Here is a 23458-nt window from a genome sequence, read left to right on the forward strand (position 1 = left end):
TTAGTAACTGGAATTGAAGACATCACTGAAGACATAGCTGTTATCAAGGATGTACTTACGAAAGTAAAGGAGAGTGGCTCAGCTCTTGAGACAACCAGTTATTCTCTCAAACAGGAGATTGATGACCTAAAGGACTCTCTCAAAAGTATTCCTATTACAGAGCAACCTTCGACTAACAGCAGTACTTTCGATCATGTTGATAACCTGATGACTCAGATCAAAGTGCAATTGGAAAAGATCAATGATCATGTTTGTCCCTCAACGTCCACACAGAAATTTGATGAAGGTGAACTACCCAACGACGACTCTATCGTTATGACCCCTAACACTACTTCTCCTCACTTTACTGCATCTGAAATTTCTATAGACCCTGCATGTGACCCTTATATAACTTATCAGGAAGATATAGTGCCTGTTGAGCTTCACAGCAAACTTATAAAGCTGCTGGAGGACAGTAGTGCAGATTTTTCTTCGGTTGGTAGCAGCAGGGATGTCATCTACTTTGGTGAACATGGATACTGGTATACAGGAGCATATCATCAGGCAAAGGAAACTCCAGTAGAGATACAAGATCTTTTGGACTGTGTGCGACCCTCTCTCCCCAATAGGAAGAGCTGGCTGAACTCTTGCCTTGTAACAAGATATACAGGCAACAGTAGCCATATCCCTCAGCACTGTGACAATGGTACTTATTGACCCTGAATCAATAATAGTCACTGTGTCTCTTGGTGAAGAACGCACAATAAAGTTCACACATAAGTCGACTGAAAAGTCCTTAAAGCTCAAAGATGGAAGTGTGTACGTGATGTCCAGGTTGTCCCAGGAAATCTGGAATCATGGTATTGAACCCCTCGCTAATGAAGAAGATGAAGAGGAATCTGATGAGACAAATTCTGTGAGGTACAGCTTTACCTTTAGGCATATTGCGCCTTACTACAAAAATAGCACAGTTTTAATTGGGGACTCAAACACTAAATACATTCAATTTGGTAAAGATGTTGGAACTCTCGGAAAATGGGTTCCTGGTAAGCGAATGTGGGCTGCTAAAATTGACGATATGATGAGGAAGGTTTTGAAAAATTTGTCGAAACTGTCCATGAAAAAATCGAACTGAATTTCAAAGTGGACTCTACTGCTGGTTTTCAATCAAAACGAAATAGATTGATGAATCCATGGATCACTTCTGCGTTAATTAAATCTGTGTTTACTAAAGGCTTTCACTACAAGCAATGAAGGCTTCGTGTACCAAAATCAACCCATTAGGTGAGGAAACTTTATATCTTAAGTATAAGGAGTATCGTTCTATCCTAAACAAAGCTATAAAATCTGCGAAAAAAGCCCACTATGGGAAAAAATTTGAACTTGCTAAAGGAAATATTAAAAAAACCTGGGAATTGATTAACGAACTCAGGGGTAAATCTAAAAAAGATATAAAAGCATCATTCTTAATTGATGGTAGAATTGTAACTGAACGCCGTGAGATTGCTAACGGATTTAACATCTACTTCTCGTCTATTGCTCGTACTCTTAATTCAAAAGTTCAATCTTCTGTACCATCTCGTACGGTAACTGATGGCAATTTCAATAAAAGAAAGTTTAAACAATACCTCAAGGGCAGAGAAAGAATAGTGAACTCTTTTTTTCTCAGCCCCTGTGACGAGGAAGAGATAAGTAAAATTATTGGTAGCCTTGAAAATGGGAAGGCAAGTGATATCTCTGTTAAAGTCTTAAAAAAGAGTGTAAATTATCTGTCTGGTCATATCTCTAGATTCTTTAATTGGTTCTTGGACAATGGGGTCTTTCCAAACAAGCTTAAAACGGGCTCTATTACTAGGTGATAATCAATAATTATTTTAACACACGGCCATAATTCTGGGAAAACTTGTATTGTTGGAATATCGTGATTTTAAAACGGCATTGAATCAAAAAAAGTGTTACGAAAAAACGGCGTTATTTTGCTGAAATTTGGGCTCAGCGTCGGACTGTTTTCAAAAGCTCATGATAAATTGTAATAAAATGATGCAATCATGAAAATTTCTGGAATCTATGTACAAATAACTTTTCCAAACGATAGCATAAAGTATGATAAGTTTACAAATATCCGTGTATTTGATAAACGCAATAATATAAGTCAAGTCAGAAACACGCCTACTCGCACACATTTTGAAATATAACTCCAGCTAGCAACGGCGCAAAAAAACCAAAGTTTCAGTGAAATGGTGCCAAGAAGACTGTGGCACGCGCAGTAGAGCTATCGCACGTGAGAAATGTTTCAGTCAGTCGACCTCGTTATGCGCGCTGTTTCGTTTCCATCAGAAATTTTGACCTTGTACGCCATTTTGTCGCCATTTTGTCAATTTATACGTAATTTCGTAAATTTCGTCAATACCACGTTTAGCCAAATTCCACATAGAGCTTATAATTTACTTCCAACACGAAATAAACATTGCTAAGGCCATGAAGTTACCTAATGGCTACTTTTAACGGAAAATCAAGTCATTCTGTGACATGTAGCGTCCTTTTGTCACTTAAATGGATGACGTTGACTCTAGAACATCGTGAAACTTTCCATCAGTAAAGCTAAAAGTATTTCCATTCTAAAAAACTTTACTTCAAGATAATTGCACGAAAGATGAATAAGTGTCAAAAGATCCATTTGATTGAACTTGTCTTCAACTTTTAAGCTGTATTACGTCTCGAAATAAGCGATCGACCGCGCAGGATTACCACCTACTATTACACCAATTTATAAAAAAGGAGACTCACGATGCCTTGATAACTATCGACCTGTTTCTACATTACCGATATTTGGAAAAATACTTGAAAAAATAATTTATACCTTACAAGACATTTTTGTGGCGGACCAATGTGCGACGACCGAAATTTTGGCGGTCCGAAAATATGGCGAAATTGAACAAAAACCGTCACATTTCGGACGTCACAGAAAATAAGGGTATTTTTCATCATTTTGTTTTCTGACACAAAGGAAATTCAAAATTTTCTAAAAATCGGTAAAATCATGTTGAAACAAAATGAAACTTATAAATCGATTTCTTCATCTTTCTCTAAGGGGTCCGGCTCGAATCTTTCAGTTTCACTTATTGAGTTTGGTATTAAATTGTTTATCTTGACTTAGTCTATAAGACGTTTATGTTAGCACATAAATGTAATTTATTGTAAATTTAAAACGTATAACTTGACATTAAATTCATCATGGAATATTGTGTTTATTTGTCCCACCATCATATCACTAACTTTTCAAGAACAAAATGAATCGATGAAGCCACAATTATTGGAATAAGCTAAAAATAATGCGACGGATTCTATTACGACGACCGAAATTTTGGCGGTCCGAAAATATGGCGAAATTTCGGGAAAACCGTCGCATTTCGTACGTTATAAAAATGTCTTGTAAGGTAATAGGTTATATAATTACCTCAGTGCTATGAACGTGATTTATGATCGACAATTTGGTTTTAGAAAACAACACTCAACATCTCATGCCGTAAACTATTCTGTCAATAAAATACTTAATGAGATTGAACAGAAAAATCATGTAATTGGAATATTTATTGATCTAAGTAAAGCATTTGACACAATTGAGCACGATAAACTCCTGCATAAACTTGAACACTATGGAGTAAGAGGTATTGCACTAAAAACTCTTGCTAGCTATCTAACAAACCGTAGCCAAGTAACTTCTTTTCAAACTGAAAAATCGGACAAGTGTTCAGTTGAGTATGGTGTACCTCAGGGGTCAGTGTTAGGACCTCTACTATTTCTGATTTATATAAATGATATTGTGAGCTCCTCAAGCTTGGCTGAATTCGTCCTGTTTGCTGATGATACAAATATTTTTGTGATAGGTAGTTCAGCACAGGAAGCTTTTGATAAAGCTAATCATGTAATGAAACAGGTCAGTAACTATATGGAGTCTAACAAGTTACATATAAATGCAGGGAAAAGTTGTTATATGCATTTTCAGCCAGGTTTGTCAAGAGCAACACAGACCTGTGCCAGAACACGGCCCTTTAACAGGAATCTAACGATTTTAATAGATGGCAAAAAGCTAGAAAAAGTTCAATGTACAAAGTTTCTTGGGGTGATAATAGACGAACAGCTAAGCTGGGAACCACATCTTAATCATTTATCTTTAAAGCTGAACTCCAGTATTGTATCGATTAAGAGAATTTGCAAATTCATTCCCAAATCTGAATATTTGAAACTATACAATGCTCTTTTTATGTCACATCTTAGCTATTGTATAAGTTGATGGGGTGGGATCCCTAAACATAAGCTGAATAAAATCTTTGCAATTCAAAAACGATGTATAAGACTGCTATTTGGTAACATTCCCAATTTTGATCATAAAGAATACTATTTAACCTGTGCACGTTCAAGAACTTATAACGAACATATGGCTAGCAAGAACTACTGTCTTGAACACACTAAACCGCTATTCACTGAGCAGAAAATTATGAACCTGGAGAATCTGCACATGTACCATACATTTATGGAACTATTCAAAATTCTTAAATTTGATGTCACCCAGTCGATTAAAGATCTTTTCAAGCTCTGTCCTAGAAATGAAAAACTTCGTCTGATTGTCCCATTACTGAGGTTAGATATCTCCCAACAGAACTTTTTGTACACCTCTACGAAAATTTGGAATGACCTCAGCCCCTATGTATTCGAAATTTGTGATGCTAATGAAGATGGGATAATAATCCCGGGTTCTTCCAAGAATTCAGACTTGTCAGCCTTGTCAGGTATTATTAAATCTAACCTTAAAAAGCACTTGCTATCCCTCCAAAATCGAGATGACCCTAATACATGGTAACTACTTTATATTATATCTCAAATTCTAAATCCGGTACGGCTCTGCACACATGATATCTCTCTCTGCCATGAAACATGGCTAACCTTTTAAACTATAATTTAAAACCTAAACCTAAACTAAAACTCAACTGGGCTCTCCTATGTCACCAAACTAAACCAATAAGTAATTTTATATTATCATATTTTTCTATATTTGTATAACATATATTTGTATTGACGTAGTGGATGGTTGAGGGGGTTTCAAGCACAGGTCACTCTCAAATCCTAAAGATAAGCAGTGGCCTTCGGCACTTGAAACCTCTTCAAACCTCCCCTGATTTATTTATTATTGATATTGTTTGATTGTGCCGTAAAAATAAATATTTGTTTTATTAAATATTTGTCTTATTATAACATTTAAATGTTTTGTATATGGAATGTTCTGAAGAGATGTTATCTTTCAGCCTGTTAATATCAGACTCTATGGTATCCAGAGACTTCTTAGGCTGAATTTTCTTCTTTCCATTCCCTCTGCCACGTTTGTATCGAGCAATCTGTCCACTAAAATAATTCATAACCCGATCTTGGGAGATGTTACCCGTTCCTTTCTTCTTGTCATTAAGACCAAGAGGGAATGCTGGCCCAAGCTTCTCTATCCAGTAATCCTCCAGGAGAAGTAAATCATTTTTGACATCGGTGGACATGTCAGAATCAACATAATCTACAATCTGTATGGAAGCATCTGAGAAGACGTGACCAGGAATATTAAAATGTTCATATAAAAATGTGGATGATTTGGCTTTGACACAATTTCTGTGGCCATTGACTCTTTTATGAAGTGGTTGAGTTGTTTCTCCAACATATTGTTTTTTACAGGTAGAGCAGGTAATAACATAAATAACATTATTAGTTTTACAATTAAATATAAAATTTGTATGTCCAAAGATAAAATCATTATTAAAAGTACTGCTCCTAAATGTATTTACAGGATTAAAACTGTTGCAAGTGAGACAAACTCTACCATTGCAACATCTAAAAGTGCTAGAAAAGACATTACTAGGGGTTACCCATTTATTCAAGGATTTTGAGAAAAATTTACCATTACGTTTAAGTCAAGAAGGTAACATCATCCCTTTCGGCGTTTCCGCCTAGACCCAACGACTCAAGATAGGCCAAGGACAACGGGTCGGACATCAACCTATTGTCATGGGGCTGCCATGATTGGGCGGGCGTTAGATGTCATGAACCTAAATAGTTCTCCCACCGACGCAGTGTAGCCTGGCGAGATTCTTCGCGACCATAAAAATCTCTTAGAACCGGATCTTGCACTGCCGCTGTTTCTCGTACCGTAGCATGGCGGACAGCTCACGCCAGAAAATGAAATAAACAGGTAAATACAGGATAAATCAGGAGATGTATATACAACAACAAGACTTCAAGGAGGGCGCCCAAGAAAACAAAGATCAACCAAATCTCGGAACCAATGGCCGGGAGAGATATAAATGTAATTATAGAGCAATATCAAGAAAAGCTATCAATTATGTAATGGTAATGTTTGCACTAGATTGGATATCTTTACCTCCCATCTTCACAAAATATTCAAAATTCTAATTGATAGAGGATATAGCCGTGATAGACTGATTAAAGGCATTAAACGTTGTCTGAGGAAATATGATAACGTTTTCAGGAAGTTCGGTATTCTAGATGACCATAACATTATTAAAGAACTCCCCTGATATCTTTTGATTTATTGAAACACGGGTACTAACTCTGCTAAACTGAACAAATTCTGAAACTTAGGTGAATAAGTGTACAACGTGCTAAACCGAAGTTCAGACTGACCAGTGAAAATGGGCGAGCGTACCAAGTGTCATTTTAATTAGAAGTTTTAGTCAGTGATTTATTATTGAAGCTTGTAATTACAATAACTAATGCTCCTATAAATACTTTAATTAATTGTTTGTTCCGTTATTCTTTTTCCTTCCACTTTTCCTTGTCATCCCCTTTAGTTTTAAGATTCTTGCTATAAATGGCTACAGCTAACAGTAACACTATTAATGCTAAGTACCAAACAACAAGTGGGAGGTGGATCGTTGGTATACCATTAAATCGATTTAACACCGCAATTCCAGTCGCAAGCCTGGGACCACTACTAGCATAGTCACAACATCGACAAAGCTGCCATATAGCCTGACTGACAATTTTCTTGACTGACTGACAATGTTTCTTCTTTTTCCCCATTTAGAATACAAAGATTAGTACATTTGAGCTTATGATTAATATTATATTTTTACCTATAGTTTACCTAGATTGGATTGTAAGGAATTTAGTTATTAGAGAAAAGGTTGTTATGATTGCTATATATAAAGCTTTAATAAGACCTCATCTTGAGTATTGTGTCCAATTGTGGAATCCACCTGCGGCTCATGGAAGTTGGGGGACTGTTTTGGAGCTGGAGAGCGTCCAGAGGCGGTTTACCCGTCTGATTGATGAGGTGGGTACTCTTCCTTACAGCCGTAGACTGGAAATCCTCAATTTGACAACGCTGGCAGAGCGGCGAATACGTGGGGACCTTATTGAAGCTTTTAAGGTTATTAATGGTATGACTGATTATGGTTCAGACTTGTTCAGACCAAGCAGATCAGGTCTTAATCTGGTTTCATCCAATAGATGTAGTAAAAGTGTGACAAAGGTCAAGAATATCCAGAAGTCTTTTCTCCCGGAGCGAGTTATTCCATATTGGAACAAACTCCCTCCGGACGTCAAGAACTCTGTGACAGTTTTAGGTTTTAAATTAAATTAGAAGGATATAAGATAGATATGATTTCTAAAAGTATTACAAATGATTGCTTTTTTTGGAATGTTTCTAATGAAGTTTTAGTAAGAATTGAGGGAGCCAGTTATGTCAGTAATAAAGAGAAACATAACAATTATCTTTGGTTCCATCCTTATGTGGCAAAGAAGCGTTTTATAAATCTTTGTTCCACTGAGAAGTTTTTAAAATAGGATAATGTTTTTGATGAAATTGTTTTTAAATATTGTATTTGATAATTAATTAATGTTGGTGGGGAAATATTTATTATATATTTTTTCACACAGTGCGATGATAGTTTGTAGACATGTGTGATGATGTGATGTCATAAATTTTACTTTATTACTTTACTTTACCTTGTACATAGTACAAGAGCAAGAGAATATGATAACTAAACAATTGATCCCACTTTTCAAGCAACAAAACATTATGGCTTTTTAAAATCTATACACATACCACATTTAAACAGAAGTTTTTTAAATATTCAAACTTGGCGATACCTCAATTTATTCTATAAATGAAAAACAAATTTTATAAAAAGTATAAACAGTATTCAAACAATATACACATGATATTACGATGACCCTACATAAAATCAAACCGTCAAAATTCAGTAAATTCCCAATCCTAAATATTGACTAAACTATTTAAAATTCACAGTTGTATTGGCCTTGTGGCTCTGAGTTCAAGTTTAGACTCTCTATTATAGCAACTCTGTCTCCGGCCTTGAAGAGAAATTACGAATTTTATTCTTTATGCTTGATTGATAAATGATAATGTCAACCCTTCCAAATCGTTCGCGTTGCTCTGCGAATTAACAAAGCAGCGATCCCGAAGTACTTCGATGCGAAGTAAAAATGATAGTTTGCGCAGGCGCGTCGATTAAGCGGCGAAGTCCTTCCATCTTTATGCTTATTGTCATTTATGTACTATTTTCGTTTAAAATAAGGTTAAAATCAACAATCATGAAAATCTGGAAAGGTTGACACCGTCAATTTCAATCAAAATAAAATAAACTTTGATATAATCATACAATAAACTTTGACTGTGAATAGCAACTTTTTTAATGAAATTATTCAGGCAATTTTGTTTTAAAAAACTTTTTTTAAAGAAGCTAGCCAGCTGAGCAAGCGCAGCATAAATAACGATAATGCGCGCGGTGCATCAAGGAAAACAAATTTTTAGCGCTTACATATTTTCTAAAATAAATTTTTAAAACTTATTGACACACGTTTAAGTGTAATATTTTTCGCACACTAAGCATGCATGACGCGGTGGCCGCATCTATTTTTTGTAAAACATGGAAGTAATATACAAGCTAAATAAAATGCAAATGTTTACCTGGGACCCCAGGCTATTATGTTCATAAACGAATAAAGATTTGGCGGGATGACAGGCTGAGCGCGGCCCAGTAAATTATATATATAATATATATTATATTATAAATAACCAGGAAGCGCCTTGGTTTCGAAATCCTAAGAATAACAGTGATTTCTCTCCGGGGAGACAGAGGTGCAAGAAAGAACTTTGTTAATATAGATAGTCTAGATTTGAATTTGGAGCCACAAGGCCAAGGGTGATTTTCAAATGTTTCTCCCAATATTTGAGATAGGGAATATATAGATTTTTTGAAGGGCTGTTTTTATATAGGGTCATTGTGACAATTATGTGTATATTGTTTGAATAATTTTTACTTTTAAAAAAAGAAAAAATATTTGGAAATATCGCAATATAAAGCTTGTTATTTTACTCAAATGTTTGAATGTAAGCGCAAGCATGATCTTTGTGAAATCATGTTCTGAGGCGTCCAATCCCCGTTTGGACGCCTCAGCGTGTAGTAGTCAACACATAGTTAGTTGCAAATGCTACAAAGCACATCATCGCATCAACGTACTGGAAATTTATACAATCAGGGCATCCAGGACCCTTGCGATTTGAACTATCTGCTATGTGCTAGTATCAGTTAGAGGTGTACTTGGGAAGGCAAAGAAGGCATGTAACCTGATACCTGAGGAGAAGAGCTACAAGGGATAGATGATTTTTATTTCTCATGATTTACGATTGTGCTCTGCCAATTGCATCACTTGATTTAATTTATTGTATCAACCCCATTTTTTTGGACTCTGGTCGCTTATACGGCCTAAGCGATATACAAATAAAGCGTTATAATAATAATTATTATTATATATACTGTTTGACACCCAGCTATCTGCTATCATACTGTGCGGCTGAGATCATACACGTGTGGTGTCCTATATTTCACTAATTTTATAAGTTTCCATTTTTGTTTGCTGTTGCCTGTTACACATTACATCGGCAAATAGCCTCCAGCAGTTGGGGGAGGGGGAGGCGCCCCCTGAGTACGATGATCAGACGCCCAACATAACCACCAGCAAGCTCCCACAAGCCGCCTCTGGATCTAATGCGAATTGTTTTACTGTGTCTCCTTTTTTACATTTTGGCTCATCTTCAACTTCTTCTTATCTCAAAAAAGGAGTTTTTTTAGTTAATTTTTGTCAATGTATCAATGTTTGTCAAACTACCTAGAAGTGTTTTCTTAGTTAAATTTCTATTGATCCCGTTAGATGCGACAAGGAAAAGGCGCTTATCAGGAAAGGAATTATTTAACGTTTCAATGTGACAACATCGTATTCATGATATCAAATTATTTGTTATATAGTAGTGTTGAAAGTATTTAATATTTAAATTTACCCAAGAAACATTTCAACTATGCGACTCATGAATATTATTCCAATCCGGATTTTACCTAGAAGTGGTTGACTTAAAATTTCAATTATTGGTTGAAAATAAATATCCAAAAGACTAGAAATAAAAACTTTTGTGTTATTTCTATTAGTAGACTACTAGTTTCACAAGCATTGCAAGATAGTGCGGAAGGTAAATAAATTAATTAATAGATTTTATAGCATTTTACAATATCATGACTGAACCCAATTTTAGTATGAAAAATTACAATAATTACATGCATCATGTTTTAAAATTTCTCACTGTATTTTATTTATAGGATGCAGAAGATGTTTGGTGAAGAAGCCACTTATGATTTTTAATAATACCTACAGCCTGTACATATCTTAAAGAATAGAATTTACATGACAGCAATATTGAAAGCTCTTGCGCTCTATAATAATGAGGCTGAAGATTCGGACGAATTGTCATTCAAGATAAATGATCTTCTTGTAGTCTTGAAAGAAAACTTCCAAGATGGATGGCACCTATGTCAGGTAAGCCTATTGAACAATTATGCACAGTAAATTTTTATTGAAGCTTGCACTCAAGTCTAAGACCATTATTTCTCTATTGTTTTGGGGTTTTAGATGATGCAATGACAGTTTAGATTTCAGTAAATTTTCAAAAATGTAACCAATTATTTCAGCTTGGAGACAAGAAAGGAGTGGCACCCTCAAACTATCTTCAGATACTTGTCAAGCCCATGAATGCAAATCACAATGAAGAAAGTATTTATGATAGCCCCAAGAACCACAACAACCAAAGCAATGTTTACATCAATAACCAAACTGCAAAAAGTCCAGTTGATGGGGTAAGATTGTACTTTTCAATATGAAAATAATCTAAGATCGGGTTGCTACAATACATTTAGACTCAATCAAAATATTCAATATACCTTGAAGAGACGTGCCCTTATTAATTTTTCCATAGTTATTTACTAAATAATATTTAGTTATCGAGTTAATATTGAGCGTTCAAAATATTGATCAATTTGTTGATTGTGTTAGTGGTGAATTACATATTTTATGAATAGAAAGTAAAAGTTACCGTCCCCAATTTCAGAACGATATGTATGTATACTCAGACTACCAGAATATGCAAGGAAGCAATGAAGAAGAGGAAATATACATGAACACCTCAGCTGCAGCATTGAAAGATCTGAACAAAGGATCACTCACTCATCTCCAACCTTCTCCTAAACGTACACCAGAACCAAGGAGAATCAACTACCCTGCTTCACCGGTCAAAGTTGTTCTTCAGCACCAAACCAGTGAGTATATGGATATGGACGCACCTGGTGGAGTTACCGATTACAGTGAGATTGCTGAGGATGAAGTTGGGGCTGATTACGACGAAGTCCCATCTCACGAAGCATATGATAGTGGAGCTCCGAACAATTCCAGGTTTGGATCTTATGCTTTTCTATTGCATATTGTGTTTATCATTAGTGTTAGGAAGGTTTGATTTATGGCGGGAACCATGCTATGATTCCTATTTTTACCCAAATAGCATGTTTATTATATTCGTTACCAAGCGGCTTCAACCAGTACTATTCAGTGTTTCATGTATGATGTAACTAATATACTTTACAGTAACGAATCAATGAAATCATGCTCCTCCCAAATCTACCCAACGAACAGAAGCAATGAGTCCCTACATTCAACCAAAGTTTCATCTGAATCAATCAGATCGAATGATTCAGGAATATCTTCTTCACAGCAAGGTTAACTTTTCAAAACACTGAATTTTCCGAATGTTACGGTGCTTTGAGTATTTCATTCAGACTGATCGCAAATTTGCACCAACGTCCAACTTGTTTTCAAAACGCATTCTTTTCAGAAAGTGCTAGAAGAGAAAGCCCACCGTCCATTCCACAGAAACAGGGTCCCCACACATCCCCTCACTCCCCAAACTCACACTTAGACGATGAATCTGATATCTACATGGTCCCTCCCAGTGCTATTACACAAAACACAGTTAGTTTAACTTAAATAATAAAGTTTTTTTAACTTGCGATGATCTTATCTTATTTCACACCTTTAACACTACCGTATCACTTTCAATATTCTCTCAACATTTCAACACTAGCATTACTGAAGTCACAACTAAAAACCCTTTTAAACATCTACATAGGAACAACACAGATTTCTGTTCAGTGTTCCATTCCAAAGTTCTAAGTATAGATTACTCCTCACTATAAATAACCTTTCTCCTTTCCTTGTCATATATATAAGTAAACTACAAAGTTGAGCAATACTGCGCGCTGGCTCTCACTCCATTCGTAATATAATTAGAACTTGACATGTATGTCTTGAGTGGTCTGTAGATTAGAAAAGCGAGGGTCGGGAGAGAAGAGCTCGAGGCGGAGGTTTACATCGTGTGCTGACATGCACAAACTTTGGGAATACATCCCCCCGAGCAGCGTCAATATTTATGGTGTTTACTGTGCCAATACTTGGGGAGTCAAGAGGAGCTGGTATATTTGTATGTTAACATGGAATGTGTATTTCACTATTGATAAGATTGTGGACTGTGGTGTACTCTTCAATCTTTATAAAGTTTATGAACACCTTACAACCTAACTTTTCATACTATATATCCAAATATTTATTACACGCTAACATATTTTATTACTACCTTACGTTTGATAATACATAGTCAACATACCTTACTTTTAATGCTTCCTGGAATTCTATCGTCTTAAACTTAATACAAACTGTTAAAATTTGTAACAGTGGCCACGAGTATTTCTGAATCAAATTTAATGAAAGTTTCACTTTGCAGGAAAATAAGAGGAGGAGTGACCACGATTACTTTAACCCTCCCACGCCAACCTCTACCATTCCTCCAGCTAAACCTGCGCTAAAAAAGGTTACATTTCTTTACATTTTGCCGAAGCGTTGATAATTTTAGGGTTCATACTGTAGAACTGTAACTGGTTCATCATAAGATCATACAACCCGGTAGATATCCTTATTCTTCACCCTGTATATTATGCATATAATATAAAAACTGGGTATTTGTTGAGTAATATCACAGTTATCAGTTGTTGGTCACATTTTAAGATTGTAGTATATTTCGGACAATAATTTGGACAGAGTACTGCAAGAATACTTATAATAGATTATAACAAAGCGCCGTCAATTGGGTTTGCTAACTTTAATTGCAGGTCGGGTGTCATTGTTTCACAGTTTGACGAGCACATTTAAGTTCGGATTATTTTTTAACTATTTTATGTTTTTACTAGAAAGTGTTACCTAACTTAGAAAGAACTGCTCTCAAAGTTAGAAAGTATATAATTCAATGGCAATCTTTGAACAATCCCTGTAAAATTCTGAGAGAGTAGATTAATTAGTAATATGAACTTCTCAGAGATAATATAATCAGTCTCACGCCTACCAACTTGAGCTTGAGATAGTTGTTTGTTGAGTAGCTTGTGGGAGAGCAGAACTGGAGTGAGGATTATTAAATTAATTCAAAATTTTTGAATTGAAGAAACAAAATTTGTAAAAAAATGCATATAAAAACTGGGTATTTGTTGAGTAATATCACAGTTATCAGTTGGATATGTACAGTTATTAACTATTAAGCGCCATCAATTGGATATGCTAACTTTAATTGCAGGCCGGGTGTCATTGTTTCACAGTATTTTTCCCTAAAAAATATACTTTAAACTAGTTCATTATACGTTCACCGTAATTTTGAACAATTTTTAAATGTTTACTTACATATGTATAGTTTCATTGCGTCCTAATATAATACCCACCACAGAAGTCCTCCAAAGACGCATCAGAAGTGGTGATGCTTGACGAGGGTCTTGAGTATGCAAGGGCGTCTGAAGCTATCAGTAAAACCAAGAAATTAGGCACTCCTCATTCCGATAAAAAGAAGAAGAAAACAGCTGGTAAATCATTATACTGTTTGTACATGTCTAACAGATTTAACATTTTATAGTTAACACTTAAACCACTTGTAACATAAGAACTACATAATTAAACTTAGGGGACATCATTTAAAATACCAATCTTTATTTGATGAAATATTCAGGACTTGATCTGTTCCTACTGCGTAAGTTAAATACCTCCTGTAGTGCCGTGTACTATCATATTATAATTATTGTCCGTTATTTATAATGTGTTTTGTACTAAGCACTTTCACTGTACATATTATTAAGTGGGGCAGCTGAGCACACATTCTTAGCATATCAGGTTGTGGATAATTAGTTATCTGTAAAACTGTGAGAATTATGTAGATTACATACTGGAAGTTGAGAGGTTCAGGAGGGTAATTAAAGTTTTCACTCACTAATATACATGTAAATAGTGTAAAAAGTGGTAGTTTTCACTCACTAATATACATGTAAATAGTGTAAAAAGTGGTAGTTTTCACTCACTAATATACATGTAAATTGTGTAAAAAGTGGTAGTTGTTGCCACTCTGGTGTAGGTTTAAAAGAAAGTGGGATAAATGTTTTAAAGTTTGGAATGTTGTGTCACCATTAGCTCATCCGTTACGCAATTCTGCCAACTATTTGACAACAAATTTGCATTATTCTGTACTTTGATGTGCATATTAATTCTTATTAGATAATAATTCATTTTAATTTTAAGGGTTTCGATCGCTGATTATATGTTTTCTATCAGTCATCAAGTTGTCGACACTTTACCTGTAAGTATCATTAACTTTTATCTGGGACAATCAAACAATGACGTCATCTCATGGCAAACATTTTGAATTTTTCACATGTAAATTTGTAAGTAATTAAAGAATTTGGAACCAATCCACACAGTTAATTAAACCACAACACGCAGCACTCAGTGCCCATTAGGTTAATTACATAATATGAGTTATACAAATTTGTAGAAACATAACTCCAGCCCACATTTAAGTTTCACAGAAGTCAGAACTTTATTATACCAGTTTTATTTTATCAGCCCAAGAATTTGAAGATATGATCACTACTCTAAAAATCTTACTTCACATTAAACATTTAAATGAATGTGTGAATGGACTTGAAAATGACAATGTACCTATTTCTGAGATGCAGATATCATATATCTATACCAGATAAAATAACAGAGTAGATTTCAGCAAACAGTGAAGTGTATCAGCACATTCACTACACAACACATGATCTCTCGTATTTTGCACCAACACGGGAAATCACACTTGCAACTTAAATAATCAAGACACTGAGTCAGCTAGTCTGGGAGAAGGCACATTTCTCACATTCTTCACATTTCTCGTTTAAAGTGAATTAAGATGTAATGTGGCCAATTCCAAACTCTACCGTGCGATCAGCTGAACCACATTACGCTTTTCAAATATCAGAGTAGCAGTGAATTTTAGTACGTCTCAACCAGTGTGCAGTAGCACTGTATAATGTATACAATGCAGTAGCACTGTATAGTTTATACAATGCAGTAGCACTGTATAGTTTATACAATGCAGTAGCACTGTATAGTATATACAATCGGGCACTATTATCTAGCTGAAACACATTACCTTGCACCAATGGTATAAATATTGAGGTAGTACTTACTTCTACAGTAAAGTACAATAGTACTTACTTATACAGTAAAGTATAATAGTATATCTAAAGCACTGTATTATTACCAATATAAATAGTAATACCAGTGAAGTACAGTATACAGTATACACTAGGGTACTATCCTGTACTGTGCTGGGTTGTTCCCCACTCCAATGTGGCGAGCAGTGAGCACCACATCATGTGTTGTGTATTTAGACTCATTTTGTCGGAAATGTCGAGCAGGCCAATCAGATTGGAGTATTTTGTCACGTGATCAGGTTTAAACACCAGGAAGTGATTGATCTCCCGGTGTAAATACACGTCAAGTAATGCTAACATTCGCGATGTACTTTCACACTTTTTGAATACCAGAGAAAATAGTTTATCTTGGCAATTTGTCATGAAAACATAGGTATGTGCCGTGCTATTTAAGTGCCTGCCTACACATTTATATATTAGAGCTCACTGTTTAGTGTTTGGCACACCCCGGACCGAGGGAAGCTCTACATCAAATATTTTGTGAATTCAGAATATTTTGTGCAGTTTGACTGTTCCGGGTGCCAAGATCGTGTTTTACTGTAATCCTAGCACTTAATTAAGTGAAGTAATCACGTGTTTTGGAGCAGTGTAGAATGTTTAATTAGATTACACGTGGAATGTGAGAGATGTGGTTGAATGTTGGGCCAAGTGCAGCTGTTCATATCATCTTTGCAAAAGTTCAACTTACACAACTGAAAATTAATTAATTAATTTAACGGGCTAAGACAGGTAACATATCTCAGAAATGTAAGCACTCTCCGTATCTCACTACCACTGTAATAACAATAACACTATATCCTCCACAGTACGTTCAAGTAATACCCTGTTTACAGCAGGAGTAGACAAGCTGCTAAGTAACCTGACTCTGAAGAAAAGCCACAAAGATAGCCACAAAGATAGTAAACATCACGGTGGAGGAGGAGGGAGCTTGGTGAAGGGACAAACACTCTCAAAGAGCTTGGAGAATATCAACAAACACACCGTGAACACGGCTAGGCCTCTACCTACCTTACCCAGTATGTGCTGTTTTTATGTTTTGATGTTTTGTTGTTACTAATGTATTCAAGTTGTTAGATTATATTAAGAATATAAATTGTTAGTACTACACTCCGAGGCTATCCATTTTTCAAATTCCAAATATGACATAATTGCTTTAAAGGGTAGAATAGATGCTTAAAATACTTTATTTCAAAACTTACAAAGGATCTAATATGATGAGCAGTCTCATAAAGTTTTAAACCACAAAACTGCATTATGAAACCACTGATTAACTGCACTATTTAAACAATAATCTGGAATGTTCCAAGTCTCTCACGCTCAATATAATATATACCAACCACTCCAAATAACTTCCCCTCCGTGCCAGTCAAACCACAGTTTGTAACTTCACATGTCCCCTCCGTGCCAGTCAAACCACGGTTTGCTCTCCGCCTCAACTGTAAGACCCAGCTTGTATCCGGGACCCGGAAATGAGTTTGCTTCCTCCGACACGAATATAGCGTAGTTCCCAAACGAACCACGGCCACTTCTTCCCAACTCCTTCCACCCGGCTCCAAAATCGGTTCCTAGTAGATAGAAATATCCACTTGCTATGTTCAGAACTTCACTTGCCCACTTTTTGATTGAAACCCCAGTTTTAGGATTGCACTGCAAGTCATTTCCTAAACCTCTTGTTTTGTCGTCGTTACTATCCACTGTAGACAGGTGACCTCCTGTCATCACTACCCGGTGTCCGTTATTTGTGTAGATCCAGTTAAATGCTAGATCTCCTCCCACTGAAAATATGGTATCTTCATCCATGTTCTGAGCGTGGTTACTGACACTTACCTGTAGCGGACCTCCCTCAGTAACAACCTCCCTCCCTGGATCTGTTGCATTGAACCTCGACAGCATAGATCTATCACTCTCCTTGAACCGGAACACTTTCACTGCGTCCACCTCCCCTGCATGGTGTCTAACTATTGCTATGTAGCTTACTGGGTGTCTCCAGACCAGTCTGTTCAGATAATCATTAGTTAGAGCCTCAGCGTGGGTTCCAATGAAAACATCATCTGTCCACCCTACAGTATAGCTCATCATGTGACCATCACTGGGGTTCAGGTTCATGGCTAGGTGCCAGGTGGTTCTTGGCTCCATCTTCTCTGCACGCTCGATAGTCCTTGTTTTAACCACTCCAAGTAGTCCCCACAGAAGGACAGTTAGTAGAGTTAGTGTGGCGACGTTCATACTCTGTATTTAAATCTAGCTTCACTAGGCAGGTAAATTATGATATTATAACAAACGTGAGAAATGTGACAAAGACAATGGTAATTTAGAAGTCCTCTGTTGTGTGCCCTATTTAAAAGATCTGTTCTGAAAATTGAATTGCATCTTCTTTTCTTTGTAACCTCCGGTAGGTTAGATTCACGACTTTTTAACTCGGGTTACAAAATGTATTATGCTGTCCAAAACCGATTTAATACCCTTAATCAAATAATCTTAGTCCAGATTTGCGGTATAGAAGCAGTAATTTCTAAACAATATCTGACTTCTAACATCAAATTGACCGAATATATATATATGAGGTCTTTGTAAAAAGTAATTTTTTCGTCAAATTTGCAGTTCTAATTTTATTATCCCTGTCTTTATTTGGAATAGCTTTTTAACAACCTTTGCTATTCGGGCTAACCTATAGAGGGTTAAATCACAATATGCCTTGCATTATAGACTACTTGTTCAACCCATAATATATAAAACTGTATTCTAACTCTTCGATGGTAAAATAACATCCCAAAGTTCTGCCAGACGGACAACTATCTAAAATCAATTAAAAGATGTAAAAGTATTTAAAGCTTATATCATCTTTCACGCTCACGTTAGATGCTAACATTCAACATTGGATCTTTGTAAAACAGCGAGGACCTATTTTACCCATTTTTTTCTTAAAGCCATTGTATTAGAAATAATAAAAAATAAATAATTCTAATAGGAAATAAAGTCACGAGAATCCAGAACTCATTGTAGCTACTATAAGTGAATTTCCCATGGCGTATTATGTTCCTAATAATAAATTTGATACAATAATATAGGAAATAAAGTCGCAACAATCCAAAAGTCACTGTAGCTACTATAAGTAAGATTCTCACAGTGCATTATCTTCGTCAGAGATAATTTGATACAAAAGAGCAAGTTACCTAGTATTTTTCCGCAGTTCATTTCGGGATTGTGTAGTTAGTTCTTTCCCTCCAAATCCTCGTAAAGTTACCCTGCAGAACAATGATCTGGACAAATAATATGACTACTGCTAACTCGCCTCCCAGTACCTCTGTAGTCGTGGACGGTCATTTATGGGGGTATCAGTATATATCCCCACTCAATATTAGTACAGCTCTTTATATTATTATCCAGAACTCCGTGATCATATATGATTACCACAAGGACTGGAGAAGGATTTCTTGCCGATTCTTCATTCTGATTGGTGCTGTGGACATTGGAAGTGCGTGTTTTGAGATAGGACGAGGCTCAATATCACTACTGTGTTTGAAGGACCCTTCTATGAGGATGCATACTTGGACATTTGTGGTCTGTAAAAGTTTGGTGTACTCTGCTACGTTACTTCGACGTTTTGTGTTCTTGTGCTAACGGTTGTGAAGACTATTAACATAATGCGTCCATTTTACACGCAGAATAACCGACTTTTGAAAATAGTCCTCTTCATTTACCCGTCCATTCTCCTGGTCCTGTGCATTATTGATGTTTCGGCCTGGAATGATTTCATAACTAGTGTTAATGATAGCCCAAAATGTGGTGTTATGATGGGTCCATGGAACGTTATACCTGAAATAGAAACAATTGGACGAGGCACAACAAGACTTGTAACAGATTTGATGGTGCGTTATTTTGCATTGTCTGATGGCGCAGCAACTTTTATTATAACTATCATGCAGATAGTTGTGGCTTTAGTTCAGTTTGGTCTGCCTTGCTTGATCGTGCTTGTATGCATGGTTCTTCAGATGATCTATATAAAGAAAGCCTTTGGAGGTCACGAAAACCCACAGCTGAACACTGCAAACCAAGTTAACTTAACAATGTTTCTAATCTCGTTACTGTATTTGAGTAGCGTCTCTTTGTACTATATTATGACATACCCCTTGATGATGTATATTTTCAACGTATTGCCAGTACCCATGATCTGTGTAATGTTACAATTCACACTTCCTCTGATGAACGCAGCACTGTTCCCAACCATCCTGATCCTGCGTAAACCGGAAATGAGAGCACGGTACAGAAACTACATAGAAAAAGTTCTCCTTCTACCACTCACCATCTATGGAAAAGTTTGTCATCTGGCTCAAAGAAGACGAGGATATACAGAAATCTGATCAGAACTACTTTATACATTTGATCTCCATCCTCTTCCCACATTAAGTGATCATTTTCGTTTTATAACTCTGATTTAGGCGAACATTTAAATTTTCAATGATTAAGATGAGTGATTAAAATTATTGCCCTACGATCTACGTGGGGCAAAATTGATTAAGATGTTTGGTTTTTTTAATTTACAAAAAGTAAAAAAAGTATCGATTTAAGATGATTGGTCAAAATGATCGATGAACAATGAAAAGCCTGAACTGGAGAAAATTTGATTAAGATGATAGTTTTTAAATTTTTTTAAAGAGAAAAAGGGAAAAAAAAGGTGATTGTTTTTTTGAAGAACTTAAGAAGATTGACAATAATGATATTCGTTCTATTGATATTCGAATTCATTTCTATTTTAAATGATCGGTAAAAAGGATCGATGAACAATAAAATGCCAGGAGCAAATTTGATTAAGATGATTGATTTTTAACATTTTTAAAGGAAATAATGTGATTGTTAAGATGATCGAATATAATGATATTCGTTCGATTATTATTCGAATTCATGTCTATTTTGTGAAAACTAAAAGGAGGTATATTTGTTATTATATCTTTAAAATGAACTGTCTGAATTAGTATTTCTCCTTTATCGTTTGACTGTCATAATATGTTTCCACTTTCCATGTGAAATTTGTCTCCAATCTTGACAGATTCCGATCCTTATGGCATACCAAATAAATACAGTTACATAACTTTTATATTTTGCGTGGGTTTATGTACTTCTCTTGATTTGTATTTCTTTCTTTTTTTTCTAAAAATGAATGGTCATTGGGTAAATTATAAGCTATTCTAATTTTAGACAAATGGAAAAAGTATAATAATTCAATTGTGGTCATCAACGCTTAGATTTAGGAAAAAGAAGTTTGAGCTTGTGATATCGGAGTGTATAGTGGCTGGCCTAGGGACACTAACAAACCCATAGAAGATGAAAATAACCGAAGCATAACTTTTCCATAATCGATATCTACGCAACCTATCAACAATAACATGGTTTCAAACGAAGGGAACGATGTTCAGGGCCAAGTAACGACTTTCATATAGTTGGATAAATCATCCAGAAATTACAATTTCACCACGCATATGTAGGAATAAAAATAACCGGATAAAAATGACCGGCGCATATAGCTTTGTGATAATTGGACTCAACGCAACCTATCAACAATGATGTGGTTCCAAAGAATTGAACTATGTTTAGGTCAAGCTCCAACTTTTATTCGTGTTACATCCAGAATCTACAATAATTCTACCACGCACATTGCAAAAGCATCAGGGAACATCGTATAAATAGTACATAAATTGATAAGCACAGAGTTCCATAATCCAGAATATATTATATATATTTCACACTTAAGTTATCATTTTGGTAATCTGGATTCTGGATATTACATTATGATAAAAATAATTTAAATTTTAGTCGATTTTGCATTTAACAGACCTATCATAATAGTTTGTACAATCATATCATTTTCAGAATATACCTACCATAAGTAAAACCAGTAAATGTTTTCAGTGCATAAAACAGTGGGAGAGCCCAGCAAAGGAGGGACTCATAAGAACAGAGAACGACCCCTCCCTCCGACACCCCCAGACCATGAGCTACAGGTATTTACTGTCACCTGTAACACCTCAACATCACCTGTAACCATCACCTAGTCACCCACTACAGCTCCAATATCATCTGTCAAAGTTTCAATATTATCACAAATCACCTTTCATTCGCTTCAAAACGACTGCAGGTAACATTATATGAAATCCATTACGATATAATATGTACTTTGTTAGTATTTTTATTCGTGCACATTCTTTTTGATAGTTAGGTGTGCTGTGTCTGTCTTATTATTATTATACTCGTGTCACGTGTCACCCCCAACCCCCCCCCCCCCCCCCCCCCCCCCCCCCCCCCCCCCCCCTTATTCCTATACTTCTGTTATTTTATCTGTTGCACGATGTTCATTAGGTTTCAAACATTATACGTCTCTAGCATATAATATATATTACGTTTCTTCATATAATGTAAAAGCATGCATCTTTTCCTTAAAAAGATTGATGAAGGAGCGTTATTGGGACACGTCAAGATGCGACGATCTACGGTTGCCGGACTGATGAACATTCAAATTTGGAAACCATCCAACTTTCTAGCGCCTTCCTGTATGATGGCAATGTCACGTGACGAGCTGGCCTCGCCATCGTACCACGTAATTACTGTGCCACGGTACATGTCAGATCTATAATGTGGAGATTGTACACGTGATCCAGATACTGCAGAGGGTGATCTACTACAGAGAGCTGTTGTTGTGATTAGTACGTGTTCTAGATTGTTAGGAAAACTGTGCCATGTTCCACTCTATTTGAAAATGTAATCGTCATATTTGATTGAAACACGTACAAACCTGTCAAACATCTGTTGATGAAACTGATTGTTATCAACCGAAATTATTAATAACAAAATTGATTGTATGAACAAAAAGCAGAAATTAATATGACTAAATTACAATACTCGGGTTAACAATGTAATGTATACAAAAGTAAAGCACTTTATTTGTAGATGTTTAACCCTGTCACACGTGTGCGCGCCCCTTTTGTTTCCTGGTTCTTAACTCACTAAACAATACCACTGATGAACTCACTCCTTTTAATCGATTGGTAAACTGATATATTCAATCACCTTGACCTGGATAGAAACCTGGGTAGCCGAATTGGCGAATTATATCATATTGATTCTGGAAACGTTGCCAAGTTATCTCCAGTACCAACCTCAGTACCAACCATAATACCAGGTCATCATGTAAATGTGTCACCACGTGTTACACCACGTGTTACACCACGTGTTACACCACGTGTTACACCACGTGTTACACCACGTGTTACACCACGTGTTACACGAGTTCATATAAAACTCCTACTACCAATTCTAGTGATCTCTCCACTGCTTAGGAAGTTTGAAGAAGAATATCAAATATAAGCGATGATTTAAGGCAAGAACTTAGATCACTAATTACTGAATTTGGGCGAATTTGAACGTTTTTTTTTTTTTTTTTTTTTTTAAAGAGAGGCTGGGCCTGGTTGGCCCACGAGAGGATAGCATATGGATGCTTTGCCTACCTCTGGGGTATG

At 35.9% G+C, this 23458-nt stretch overlaps 1 protein-coding gene across 10 annotated transcripts in view; it reads left to right on the plus strand.

The window, feature by feature from the left end:
• Positions 1 to 10647: 10647 nt before the first annotated feature.
• The window catches only part of LOC134823034 (sialidase-like), a 36794-nt gene continuing 23983 nt past the window's right edge, over positions 10648 to 23458 (plus strand). For 2 of the 10 annotated variants that reach the window (XM_063834356.1, XM_063834358.1), the window contains exons 1-11: positions 10654 to 10872; positions 11025 to 11189; positions 11441 to 11781; positions 11971 to 12101; positions 12218 to 12354; positions 13163 to 13249; positions 14150 to 14282; positions 14426 to 14446; positions 16784 to 16963; positions 21855 to 21946; positions 22387 to 22539. In XM_063834356.1, the coding sequence (XP_063690426.1) occupies positions 10741 to 10872; positions 11025 to 11189; positions 11441 to 11781; positions 11971 to 12101; positions 12218 to 12354; positions 13163 to 13249; positions 14150 to 14282; positions 14426 to 14446; positions 16784 to 16963; positions 21855 to 21946; positions 22387 to 22539 (1572 nt within the window). In that variant the 5' untranslated portion in view covers positions 10654 to 10740. Of the gene's footprint in view, positions 10873 to 11024; positions 11190 to 11440; positions 11782 to 11970; positions 12102 to 12217; positions 12355 to 13162; positions 13250 to 14149; positions 14283 to 14425; positions 14447 to 16780; positions 16964 to 21854; positions 21947 to 22386; positions 22540 to 23458 lie in introns of all 10 variants that reach the window. The other 8 variants (XM_063834357.1, XM_063834359.1, XM_063834361.1 and 5 more) reach the window with 6 other exon arrangements.

The sequence above is a fragment of the Bolinopsis microptera genome, chromosome 11, assembly GCF_026151205.1.
Source record: "Bolinopsis microptera isolate Bmic1 chromosome 11, MBARI_Bmic_1.0, whole genome shotgun sequence".
Taxonomy (NCBI): Eukaryota; Metazoa; Ctenophora; class Tentaculata; order Lobata; family Bolinopsidae; genus Bolinopsis; species Bolinopsis microptera.